The sequence below is a fragment of the Cupressus sempervirens genome, chromosome 3, assembly GCF_028749045.1.
Source record: "Cupressus sempervirens isolate cs-2001-9-10 chromosome 3, ASM2874904v1, whole genome shotgun sequence".
Classification (NCBI taxonomy): Eukaryota; Viridiplantae; Streptophyta; class Pinopsida; order Cupressales; family Cupressaceae; genus Cupressus; species Cupressus sempervirens.
Window position 1 is genome coordinate 614,129,530 of NC_143120.1, and position 14,653 is coordinate 614,144,182.

Genomic DNA, 14,653 nt, shown 5'->3' on the forward strand with positions numbered 1-14,653 from the left:
ACCTTTGGTGTTGATTTCAGCTATTTAGCAATTTGATCCCTTCATCAGTAGTTCAAGATGGATAGTTACAATGGAGTTCAGTATGCATTTCCACGGGAGATTACTCATAGATGGAGAGTTGTCCAGTATTAATAGCTCATCGAGACATTTATATCTTCTCATATCTGATGGTTGTGATAGTATAGTAGTGTGGGATCCCAGTATTAGTATGATTGATGTGTTACTCCAGCAGCATATTGATGAGTGGCTACACAGTTTTGGGCCTAGAGCAGTTTTAATTAGAGTAGCGCAGCGGATGGGTGTAGGAATAATTGTCAGATTGAGCTACAGGCCTACTTGCAGATTTATATGGGATCCTGGCACCGAATCACTTGAGGACAAGCAATCGCAAGGAGGGAGGACTTGTAATTTCCCCTTTTTGAGACATCAAGAATTCTATAGTCAAATTCATGAAATATTTAATTTGGCTTATGAAGAGCTTAGTGCAGATTTATAAAAGGGTCAATTTTATATTAAAGGGGCATTAATAAAGAGACGAAATGACAAGATGATGAGTTGACAAGGTAGAGGAAGCTAAAAAGTCCTGGCATTGGACAATAAAAGGAGGAGAGATGGTTTCATTTGAGGAGACTGGGTTATTGGATTTCAGATCAGGTTTCTCTTAGCAAAATTTGGAAGCTGACTGTTTCATTTTCAGAACCAACTTTGAGGACGAAAACCCTCTAGCTGGACAACAGTGGACAAGAACCCATCGTTTGTGGGAGGCATCATTTCAGCCTTCAGGTGTTTCACTTTGCTTACATTTTCTTAATATTTCCAATCTGACTGTACTTTTGTATTTAAGATTGGACTTGATGGGTTATTCTATTGCTGATGTATAATGCAATAACATTTCTTCAAAACTTTCTATGGACTTGCTGGTTGAGATATTGTATTGCTGAAAAATCATGATACAATAGAGATTTCAGAGGTTTTCTATATGAGTTTTGTTGTTTAAATCTGGAAGTTAATTGCATGAGCTGTCTATTGCATCCTGAAAATTTATTGTGAGAGGAGTTTGGGGAAAAATATCCTACTGCAATATTCCATTATAAATTGACAAATTAAGATTTACCACATATGAAAAGACATGTTATTGCCTCTCATCCCAACTATTACCATTCCAAATCTTTAGCCTCCTTTGGAAGAAAATGCTCTGCTTAATAACCACATATACTTCTAGAGTCCATTACACCAAAACTTGGATGCATAAGCTCCCTGCCAATTTAAGCTAAGTGCATGCTCTAGTCGGCACAGGAGACAATTTCCTCTAAGCAAGAATTAAGGGTACACATTTCAAAATTTATGCATAAAATTTTCAAAATGGGAAACCAATATTAGTGGGAAAGAGGGAAAGATACATTATTACAATGAAAGAATGACAATGCTGTAATACTGCTTTCAATAAAAATCAAACCTTATCCAAAATCTTGTAATGTAATTTCGGAGCACCTATTTATAATTACCGAGATGCAGCAGATGTGCATAAGGGTGCAAATCTGATATTGCCTTTAAAATGTACTGCAAGAGTATGTGAACAAATAAGAAGAAAATATACTTACAACATCTTCCTTAACTTCTTCAAGTTCCTGCGGTGTTTTTGCTCCAAATTTTTCAGCATAATACCTTTCTTTCCAACCAGGTTCTCCTAATTTAACCTACATAGCAGAATATAACTCACATACTACCAAGTGATTTGCCAATAAGCTGGTTTGAATGTAGATTAAGAAAATTGCACAATATACATTCTGTAACATACCTTATCCTCATGGAGTTGATCTGAATCTGAAATACTTAAATTCTTCATTTTCATTTTCAATGCATCATTGTTCTCTTGTGCCTGAAAGAGAAAAATAAATAGGTGTTCCCTATGATCTTCACATTCATTTTGATTCACTACAAAAACTGCATCTAACATTCTAGAACTGTAAGGCAGTAAATGCTCCAAAAGCTTTTCCAATAGGGAAAGTGGTAAGAGGGTGTAAAGTACAAAAGTGGTGGATTGGATTAACCATGCCTCCCCCTATGAACAAATGCATTTGACTTTGAGGTATGCTAGATCAGGATCTTTAAATGTTATTAGACAATAAGTACCCTCTGGCATTAGTATCATTTCTAATTCCAGTCAATCCATCGGAAAACCTTAACTCATATTTGCCCACCACCACACCATTTCAACAAAATTTGAAAAAGCTATTAAGACTTGAGAGCTTCCTGAGTTCGTTGGGAAAAATCAGACCCATCTGTAGCCACTGTCATTTTTTACATTTTTTTGGTTACTCAATTGTAAAGGGAAAAAGCATTGTGATTTCAGTCCATTAATCATATTTGTGATAGCATAACTTATCCTGGAATTCTATATAAAATAACAATATACCCCACAGATAAAATGCCCTCTGCTCAACTTCATAAATAATTCTAGTAAAATCTTCAACTAATACTATCACATCTCCTCAATGTTTATCACTATCAATACCTAACTAAAATTCGCCAAGCACTGGGCAATCAAATCATCATAACGTCCAACTTCGTAACTGAAATATCAGAAGTTGAACCACATCCATAGATCAATTTCAAGCCCATAAATTTAATAGATGTAAATAAGAAAACATTCATAGAACACGAAGACTTTCACTTCAAAACAGCTACTAGCTCACCGACCTCCAGAATAACCAATGTGTATGCGCCTCTATAAAATAAAAAGGTTCTAAAAATAACCGATGTATGTAAACATGAAAATAAAAGAAAGTTCAATTATGAATGCTTAGACAACCTTTAACCTCTCGACTGGACCTTACAATATTCCCAAACAAATTACAAATTCAAAAAATCGGTTCTAGTGCTCTGATTCAGCCTTTCCAACCATCAGCCATATAAGATGGCTAGTTTTAGAAGGCCTCAAGTTTAACCATGGATAAAATTATACACTTCATCAAACCAGATTTCTTACCAAGTATCGTTACATCCCTGAAGGACAAATAAAATGCGCAAGTCCTTGTATTCCTATAATCAATCCAGCAGAAATGCAGGAAAGAGCATTAAAGTTTAAACACATCTCAAAGATTTCCTATTGACTCATATACAACAATGAGAATTTGAAATTGAAAACAAAGCTTTCACTTCCACAAGGATTTTTTTAAGACAATGAGAGAATTCTCAGCTGCAACTAACATCCCTTCCACATAGTAACAGAATTTTTTCCCTATAGATTGGCCTGTCCCAAATCTGCAACTTGTTTCAACATTTATAATTCCGACTCTAACTGTATATGGCTGTCTTCTTTTCCATTATGTCTTTCATTAACTACATCAAATCATAAAATATCTACAATCTTATTGTACTAGCATGCCTCAGAATATGAAGTGTGAATGTAATGACATAACATGTTGATATCCTTGCTTTCAAAAGAGGTGGAGCCAAGAAGGGAATATTAAGTATTTTTTCAACACAGTTGTAGTCAGTAATGCAAATTAAAAATTACTTGCAGAATGCTGTAGACATTTCCTCAAATCCCTAAGCCAATTTCCTAGTCCCCACAAAAGCAAATAAGTATAATTTCTTTGAATCCTCTTGCTGCTCAATTGTTTTCTTCTAAGGCAGATTTTGAATATCACATCTGAGTTCAAAGTTCAAACGTCCTCCACCAGTTGTCACAAAGGATCATCTTTTGTATTGTAAGAATACTTGGGGGATAATCTTCTTCACAATAATATTCTACATGTCTTCTTCTTAACAAATCACAATATTACTACATTTCTTCCCACTCAAAAGTTTGCTTTAGTATGTGTCAACTCAGGGTGTTCAAACATATGATAACCAAAAGGGTACTAAGATAAGAATTCTTTATTTCAATTGTACAACTGTCTCACTAGTTGCAGGTGCTTCACGGTTTGATTTGACAAAGCACAATGATATCATCATCACACACGGTTGCTGCATCTCACAAAAATTGTCCTTTTTTGTTTATTTACAGTAAACTTCTCTCCTAAGGTGTCCAATCCTCCTTGATTATGTTTTGTAAAAACATTTTCCTGCCTATGCTCCCTAATTTGTAGGAATTATAGAAATGTATTGGCCTTTGATTCACCTCCACATATCAAAGTGTAAATGCCAGCATTCCAGCCTCTCACTTGTCAGCAGATACGTTAATGGGAAATTGAGTGTATGGATACAATGTGAGTTACACCTTACCGAGTATTGATTTCATGAACAACAAATTCTCAGTTATACCGAAATTGTTTTAAAATCCATTAAATATATCTTTAACAACATGATGGCATTTCATTAGTCAAGAATAGTCAGGCTAATGCGAATTCCATTATTCCCTTCTAAGAAAATATGGTTATGGCATCCATAGCAATTCCATGTCTTCTTATTATAGGAGTTGCTGCAATATTTATGCAGCTACCCCTTTAAATTTTCTTTTTGTGGCTTGGCTAGCTGCTGCTATACACACTCTTGTCACTTCACACGGAGATCACATACCACATTCAGCAGATGTGGAAAAAAAACACTAAAATTAATTCCATTGGCATTAAATTGAACTTCTTGACCAGCCATTATATGCTACCAACTCATTGAGACATCACACTTCAATGTCTACTATGGTATGGAAATCAATTGCAGTACACCAACCTATTCTGGTTGCTGGATACATTCATGATTAATTCAAAATAGCCTCAGCAGGACCGGTCTTGTCATATCCACCTATTGTTTTGTTCAAGTCTCTCCAGTTGGTCTTTTTCCTTCAGTATTAATCAAATAAACATACATAAATCATTATCAACAGGGATGGCTTTCAATACAGTGAAGGTGATGATGACTACCATTGTGAAGTCTCTCTATTTTTCTTCCACTTGGATCCAGTCAAATACCTTGTTTCTACTACTTTCTACATAGGGAACTGTAGTTTGCTTTAATGGTATAAACTCAGAAATGATTCATTATATATTGTTTATTTATTTATTTTAATTTCATAATTCATTGCCAATGCCACATTTTAATTTGTATATCTTATTTTATTAACTAAAGTTTCATTTTCAAGTTCTGCACAATTATCAAAGGAATGTATATTGTCAAGTATCAATCCATGTCTTTGATCAACAATTTTTTAACTAGAAATTATTAACCAGTTGTATCGCTGACTAATTTGTTTATCTATATCATTACGTAGCTCAATGCCATTTTCGACGTCACATCATTGACCAGGTAGCATGGTTATGCAACTGAACCATTCTTTGTCATCTTTATTTAATGTTTGTTGATTTCTATTCAACACTAACCATTTGGTCCATAGTTTGAAAGTCTGATCAGCAATAACATTTATAACTTTGTCAATTTATCTTCTGTATATAAGTGGTACAGTTCCTAAGAAATACTTGCCACATCTCTTCTAATTTGATATTGCTTTGGTTTCAGTAAACGATCATTGTTTAATGTTTTGTGCCGTCAAAATCTTCCAATTGCACCAATCCACTATCACAGATTCCAAAGTCCAACAAAAAGAATGCCATTTATAACTCATTTTTCATTCTTCATATGTTTTTCTCATGCCAGATATTGCCATTTTCTGTTCAATCTTCATGGACAATTATGCTCATTATCATTTTTCCTCAATTTTATTCAATTTAAAGAACTTTTTAGAACTTAATCCTCACCCGGTTATTTTCTACTGCCACCCTCAACATGGGTACCACAAATTTCATTGGTACTACAGCTTCTTGTCCTTGTCCAATTTGAAGAAAGGTGATTTCAGTTATCATGTTGAAATTTATTTTGGCTATCCATAGAGTTTCAGGTAACTTCTAGTCCCAATCTTATGTTTATATGCAATAAATCTTATGATTACTGTACGATAGGAATTCTATGATGCTTCAGCTTGTCCATTTGCTCTAGAAATATGCAGAAGACTTATTATGTTTGGTTTTCAATATCTCCATCTTCCTTTTTCTTCATTTATGAAAACTGCCTCTACCACATACTAAGCCTATGAGGCATACAAATCTTATTGTAATGTCTCATTGAGAGATTTTGTGTTTGTTTTTTTTTCTATATTATGCAGTAATATCTTGGCTTCAACCTACATTGCATATTTGATATTTGACTACAACTAACAAATGCCTATATCTATTTGCCATTTTTCAATCCACTCCTGTGGAAAATTTAGCTTTGACTAGTCTATTGTAGCTTTCTAAATGTCATAAGATTTAACCCACTTGACACAATCTGACTTCATAGTTGGCTACCATAACCCTATGAACAATATATTTTGTATTGTCGCTTCAATGTCCATATGTTCCATTCTCATCCCCAACAGCTTGTTTTAAAATTGACACCATTTCTTCCATTACACATGTTCACAAACCTTGACCCTTAGCCTTCAATGATATAAAAATCCACGTCACACTTGTAATTTTCTTAGATTTAGGATGATGTTTCTTCATTGTACAAAACTACTTATAGACAAATATTCTCCTATCTCCATGTACCACTACAATGCTGCAAAGAGGAGTAACTATGAATCTTGATAATCTTTATTAACTTCATTTCCTAGTTCACTGTTTCTGTTTAGTAGAAACAGTGAATCATGTCATCATTGATTTCATTTGGTGGTCCACCATTTCTAATTTGTATATTGGCTTATTACTTATCACAAAATAAAAATGGTAAGCCATCTCATCTCTGACTTTATTTGCCGATTCACTGTTTCTAATTTGGAATGTGCTACCTTCTAGGACATGGTTAACATTTCCCTACCACTACTAAAAATGAGAATTCTTTTGATAATTATTACCCTAATGATATTCTTCCATTAAACATACACTTATTCAAAGAACATACTAATGCTTGATAGTCCATGAAAATTGTGAATAGATTTACCTGATGATGGTGTCAAAAATTATTTTGGCAATAACTAGACCATTAAAATTACCTCTTTTTCTGTATTCATGTGTTTTTTTTCTCAATAACCTCATAGAAATATACAGGGTCAATCTAGCTCTATTACCTCCTTTTGATTTGTGAGTCTTACCAATACAGTCTATTTTTAATTTGTGAAAATTGCAGCATAGGTCTCCAACAGTTGTATCCAATCTTCAAGTGCTTTTGCATCAAGTTATCCATTGAAGAGCAGTGTATACAGGTCAAACTTGCAATTTGCAACTGTTTTTCTAGAGAAAAATATGAGAAGGTTAAAGAAAGGATAATATGAGTTGAAAGCGGTATGAGAAAAATATCCTCTCTACACATTTGCAACACTTTGCTGAACAATAAATAGATGTCATAGTCTGTGATGATTTTTCCTTGTTAGTTTGCATGAAGAATCTCAATGATACCATAGCCTGCAATGCTTGAGGAGATGGCAGGCATGAGAAGATTTTTTAGAAATGTATTACAGAAGCCCCTTATCTTTACTAGACAATTCTAGTGGAAATGAGCAAAACTGAGCAATTTTGGGAGCACGCTGTCAAAAATAGCCTTATGTCATTATAAATACTTCATTGGTTAAAACTTAATACCTGCTCTAATACCAAGTTCTAGCATACTTACACAAATAACTGAGAGAAATAGTGAGTTTGAAACAAGTAACCACACAATAACATGGTTACTTAAATGCAATAAACTGTATGTCTAGCATTTGACCAGACAAACCCAATCACCCTTTTTAGCATAAGATTTTTTCTTCCTCCCTACTTTATTTTGAAAGGGAAATTAAAAATTATTTTAAAACGAGCTTATGGTTTTTGACATAAAGTTTCTTGAACCTGCTTGTCTGATTAAGCTTTTTCTTCGTCAGTTCCAATTCCATTAGACACACTGTAAAAAAATTTCTTCCTAAATGCTAATTCCACTGATACAAAATTCTTGACAAACTTCTGTTTAGTCAGTGGTTAGATATTGTTTGAAGTTTGAACACCAAACTTATATAACTTCACATTTACTGAACACTGAGAATATTACATAATTGGGGGCCAAGACAATAATAGCAAAATGAACAGTGCAAAAAGAAATAGTTGCTATAATACACATTAATGTTAGACTTAAGATCTAATACTTTTACTTAAAAGTGAGTATAGGAATATTTAATTCAAATGAATTTGTATTTCTATATTTACGTCATCATTAGTAAACCATCAACCAGGGCATCATTCCATCAGCTATCGCGCAACAGTTAGCTTTCTCTTCACTTAGTGTATCAATCATCACCAGTGTTAGTGATGAATCATCCGTTACTATTATTTAGTAGCCATTATCATTTCAATATAAGTACTACAACTTTCTACTTATATTTTATTTTTATTATGGTTCAGTTACTCTCTGCTTCATTACATTTTCTACAATTGGTTGAGATTCACTTGTTCCGTGTTTCAATATATTTTCTAAGGCTGAAATAGAATTACCATATATTTATTTCATTATCTAAGATCCATGCATGACAATTCAGATTATATCATGGACAGAAGTCTACACCTGTGGTATAACACAAAAACCACTTACCGGTTCAAACTAAAGTATTTATAAAAAGAACATTAAACAACTATGGAATCACCTGTTGGATACGAGCTCGCTTCTGAAAAATGTTATCCTCGTAAGAGCCAACCGATTGAACAAAATGTTCCACACTCTTTAAATTTACCTGAGAATGCATAGAAGCAATATTATAAGCTTATTTTCATGAGAAATATACTCTTAAGAATTTTCTACTAGAATAGTTTGTAACAGCAGAGTATAATATGAAAAATAGGGGAGTCATATAAGGGACAGAATTACCCAGCAAGGACAACCAATGCAAAAGCCAGGTGAATCCTACATTAGCAAGCTAGTTTGCACCCTAGGCACATTCCCTGTCACAAGTCGTGCTGGGTCAAGAGGCAGAAGCATAGCCATTAAGCCCAAATTAAGGCCATGGGAAACTTCATTCTACATACCATGTTTCAAACTTTAACTCCTAACCATGATTCATAGGTCCTTCCCCAAATTTGCCCAAGTGGCGTTGCCAAACCTGGCCATTCAACCCAGATACATTTCAGATGTACTACTGGCCAAATAATTGGGCCTGGGACCAGACTCAAGCCAGAACACAACCTCAATCAGTCAATATTCTACAGGGGTTCCCTATATAACAAAAAATATTGGCAATACAAAACACGCAAGCACCCTATTGGAAGCATGCCTTGTCAAGTCATCTGTCCTTCTAAAGTTTGACATTCTGCAATAACCCCTTTTTGAAACAGATTTTGGATAATAAACTAAAATATAAAAGTATAAATGAATGAAATTAAAATATAACATTATCAAATTTTAGTTAAGTTTAATGAATGGTCAGAAGGCAAGAAATGACCCTTAAACATGAGATATAAAAGGGAGAAGAGAACTTTATTTGAAAGGGAGGAGAAATAAGGAAGAAAAGGGGGAAGGTGTGAATCAAGGAAGAATTAATAAAGAAGAAAATAAGGAAGTGACTGCTTCAATAATAAACTTATGGAGGGTTGTGCTCTTTCAAAGGCTGATGATTGGGAAATATTGTGACTCTTTAAAATTGCATAAATGACGACGGGTTGTGCTCTTTCAAAGAGTGGCAATTGTTAATGGATGTGGCACTTGCAAAGGGTAAACATGATGAAGAGTGTAATTTCTCTCTCATATTAGAAAACATAAAGGGGAGGAGGTTTAATTGTGAAAGGATGTGACTCTTGCAAAAGACAAACATGAAGAGCTGTGACTTCTCCCTCACATTGAAGATATAAAGGGTAGAAGATTTCATTTGAGGATCCAAGGGAGACCAATTTGGGGGATAATTTATTATTCTCAAAGGCAACAACGAAAGTGGTGATGCAGTTTTGATGAAAGGTGGCGACCCTTTCACCAAGAAAGTACAAAGGAGAAATCATTCCAAGAATTCAAAGATCAATTATAATCATCACTCACCAATACATCGAATCAGCACTCAATCATCACTCGTCACTCTATGAATTCCACATTCATTCAATCATCATTTACTAATATATCATATTGATTAAAAGATTATTATGTTTCCTTAATGGTCATTTTAGTTAGTCTTTAGTTTATCAGGTAGTTTCTATTTTTCAACTTTAGTTCACAATTGTTTCTTTTAGAAACATTGTCTTTGTAAATCTTTATAAGGAGCTTCCGTCTCCTCCGTTTAATACAACATCAATTTACAATAAATTTTCCTATGAAAAATTTTGATGGGTTTTCATAATTTTTTCCCTTAAAAAAAAATTTGATGGATTTTCATAATTTTTTACCTTAAAGAATTTCTAATGAGTTTTCATGATTTTTAATTTTTTTCCCTTAAAGAATTTCTCATGGGTTCGTTTGTGTTTCCCAGATCTGCTGCAAATGTAATAGCACTGCCGTTATATTCAGTATGTTCTTTCCAAATGCCAGCCATCTCTCTAATATATGATGAAGTATGGATTCACGAGACATGTCTATTCATTAGAATGTAATTAATATAATGACAAATATATATTTCAAATATATCTCATTGTAGTTTGTAGTCTAATTTGCCGCATCCTTCTCATCTGCAAAGTTTGGAGGGTTCACCGAAATTTCCTCAAAATCGTGGCAATTATTGTTAATATGTCTCTAGCTACAGGGAAGGGCAACTCTGTTATCCAACATCAGGTTGGAAGTTTGTGATGGTTTCGAATCAAAAAAATTGTTTATCCTAGAACGGTCAAGGGCAAACTCTTGCCTCTTTTTGCAAAGCTTTTTGAAGAAGGGGGCACCCTCTTTTGTTCTTTTCTAGACAAATTTTGGCTTCTTGTTCATTGTAATTTTGTAGATCTAGGAAGAGTCTCAGCAGCAGCATTATGTTTTGAAGAATTTGTGACCAAAACACAAAAAATAGACAACGACATGTTTCTTTACATCTTAGTTAGTCTTTAGTTTATTAGGTAGTTTCTATTTTTTGTATTTAGTTCACGTTGCACAACTGTTTCTTTTAGAAACATCGTTTGTGTAAATCTTTATAAGGAGGTTTCATCTCCTTTGTTTAATTACAACAATAACATCAATTTACCATAACAAAATACTCATTCAATCATCACTCATCACTCTATGAATTCCACATTCATTCAATCATCATTCACCAATATATCAAATCATCACACCAAAGGAAACAAAAACTCATCCATCACCCATCAATTGGGAGTCAAGCAAACAGACCAGCAATCAGTTCTTCCATCGATTCAACCAGTCTATATTAATCAGTCGAACATAGATCAAGGAATTGAACAAATCAGCTTCTGCAGTTATCCAACGAAAGCAGAAGTCAGCATTCAACAAGGAAATCACATTAAATCAGATCTATTTAATATAAAACAGCAGATTTGATTAAATACCCTGCAAATGAGCTTGTATTCTATAAGTGTTGTGATACAAAATGGAATACTAGAATTGATACTCAACTCGTATATTTTTATGTGTGATAATATTAGATGCTCTTCTAAATTATTAAACTACTTATAACCCAACAAGCAATCATGTCGAGAAGAGGAGATGCAAAAGGGAGAGCATATACGAGATCACCAACTAAGTAGGCCACCCCATGATGGATGACTGACATGTTTGTCATATGTGGTCAAGGGGGTATTAAGAATGCTCTTGGGATTAAAGAGGAGGATTTTTGGCCCCTTATTATGGTTTCCTCTCCAACCTCTACAATGGTTAATTGATGACATCCCAATCATAAAGGGGTGAATAAGGTGATGTGAATAGGGAGGGCAGAAGCAAGTGTCCCATAAGTAGGCCACCCCATGATAGATGACTAAATGTGCCTGCCACATGTGAACCAAGAGGGTATTAAGTCCACTCTTGGGCTCAGTGTTTGCTTTGGGCATCCTACCGCACTACCTCATTCAACCCCCAATTTGGTTGAATATTAAAACTGAATATAAATATTTATTATTGCATGACTTGTCTTATGGATTATGATTTTTAGTGAGTATTAATATACACATGATTCTACTTGTAATTCAACTTTGATCCCTTGCCCTTGTAGAAATCGTTGGTCTTATGAATTGAATATATCCAACATTGCTTAATATGACTGCAGGACCTAAATCAGGATTTATCTTGCTTAAGGCATTTTAATTAGTAAAGTTATAACTCAGCCTGTGTGCACAATGATGAACTAACAACTTCCAACAGATATGAATGTGTTTTTGCAGGGAAATTGCATTTTCAACACCTTTGCAAACCAGTAAATTTACCACAGTAAAAAAGTACCTTTGTTCATTAACTGAACTCAATTTTAAAGAGTTTCACTTTACTGGTCTAATAATATGTCTTTAATTTTATACACATTCTTACTACAACTTATATAAATCCTTATGGATCATATCTAGATATATGATATTGCGATAAGCATGAGTTATGCTTCTATGAACTCTAGTAATGTGCCATATGGGTAACTCATAAAATAAGATATATACTCGGACTAGCTGACCTAATCCATTTGAGGTGGAATTAGGTTCCCAGACACTAACCTTATTAGATAAGAGGTTACAAATCAAAACATCTATTAATGTAAAGAACCGAAAGCAGGCATGTGGTTGTAGTTGAGCTCTGAATACAAAGATATTTGGAGTGTATGCTAGCTTAAGGAGCAATGTTTGGTGTTACCCTACATCAATGGTATTCTTTTCTATATAAGTGTGTATAATGTTGTCATGACCCCTTCTTGAAAAAGGGTTTAACAATAAACAATAAATATTAAATCAAAGGCATAAAAGAATAAAATTAAAATTAAATTAAATAAATGGTCAAAAGGCATGAATTGAAAAGCTGTCTCCCCCTCAAACATGAGATATAAAAGGGAGAGAAGAGAACTTCATTTGAGGAGAGGAAAGGCAAGTAAGAAAGAATGGAGCACTCCTACATAACGGAAGGATTAATGAAGGAATGGGAAGCAAATAAGGAAGTGACTCTTTGAAAGGGTAGAAATTATGAAGGGTCATACAGTTCCAAAGGGTGGTTACGAATGACATCTATTAATCTGTTGGGTGGAAGTTTTGTAACTGATAGTTTTGGGATCAATTGCAAAAAAGTGGTTCCAGCCACAGTGTGTGAGACAAAATCTCTCCTACTTATAAGGGAACTTGATGCCTCCCCCTGTTTATTGCTACCAAAAACAAGCTACACTAAATTAAGACCTAAAATTATGTGAACTAAGCTAATTCACAAGGCACTACATTCACCATACTCTCTTCTTGTAGAGCGGGTGTTCTTCCTTCATTGTATTCTCTTATTTCAAATTACACGAGTCTATCTTTACAAAATTAAAGAATCTCTCAAGTACAATTTAGCAAAGTTGATAACAAGAAGCTCAAGAAAGCTCAAAAGCTTTCCATGATTCCTTATGCGATTTCAGGAATAAAGATGAAAAATACATGCAACTTAAAGCCTTCAACATATACTTAAACAAATTTAGAAAATTGAAGCAACACAAAATCTGCAAGTTATTTCCTTTACTTGAACATTCTACACTAGTTTCAAACATGATAAGCAGCTCAGACTATGCAAGATCAAGTTTAAACCCCTCTTAAGCAACGAAACAAACACTCATGATCAATTTCCAGAACATGTTGTCACAGGACAACTTGGATCAGCACAAAGTTTGTAAGTAACTTGCCTCTTTTGTTGAATGCAATTCAATAAACATTTAAGCTTGAAGTCTTAGAATGCTCAACAAATTGGCGAAGTTTTCTTGCATTGCCAAACGATTGTTACTCATAATGAGCCCTCTTGTATTTATAGAAGAGAGGTAGAGAGGAAAAAAGGTGGAAAAACTTATTGTTGTTTACTTATTCAACATTGTAAGTCCTAAACTATAACTTACAATATGATTACATGTAATTACAAGTTTCAACTTTTCATGTAAGGTGTTCACATGTAATTACAATTACTCATTTAAATCTAATTTGTCAGAACTAAATTATATAAGCTTAGCTGAAAGCAAATTAAACAAGACATGACTCCAACCAACATCATCCTTTGTCAAATCTTCATGCTGCTACAGGACGTCGATACTTGAAGTATTCAAATTCAGGGAAGGCACTTTGTTCAAGAACACCAACTTGAATCTTTGATTTAATAACACCTATCTTCTTATATGGGGTAGTATTGGTTCTTAAGCGGAAGTTCTCTGTGTGAAGTTAAGGTGAGAAGCACAAAGAGTTAGAACATCAACATGCATTTTTGAAGAACCCATGACACTTTCTTCAAACTAAATGTGTTGCAACATAAGACCCGTGCCTTGATCTATCATGAGGGAGAAGCGTGTATGCAAATAAGATTGACAAGGAAAGGATGTAAATAATGCAAATGGGGGGTCATGGTTGAATTTCGAGTCTTGGTGGCTAGACTGAAAGTGGGGAAGGACAACAGCACTTTACTCAGAAAAAATCAAAAATGCAACTTTGTGCATGCAATGGAAATGTGAAAGTTTGTTATTGTAATTGGGTCCTAGAGACCTGATCACAAGTAATTGCTAATGGATTCTAAGGTTGCAATCAGGTCTTAGAGACCTAAATGCAAGTGAAACTTTCTCACAAACTTACATTTGTAAGCTTTTATGTCGATTACA

General features: G+C 34.1%; 1 protein-coding gene across 1 annotated transcript in view; it reads right to left on the reverse strand.

Moving 5' to 3' along the window:
• LOC149568170 (5'-3' exoribonuclease 4-like) overlaps positions 1-14,653 on the reverse strand; it is an 86,427-nt gene that overhangs the window by 51,925 nt on the left and 19,849 nt on the right. The window contains exons 10-12 of the mRNA XM_089821176.1: positions 8,588-8,674; positions 1,799-1,879; positions 1,602-1,697 (exon numbers count right to left, since the gene is read on the reverse strand). Coding sequence (XP_089677302.1) covers positions 1,602-1,697; positions 1,799-1,879; positions 8,588-8,674 — 264 coding nt within the window. The remainder of the gene's footprint in view (positions 1-1,601; positions 1,698-1,798; positions 1,880-8,587; positions 8,675-14,653) is intronic.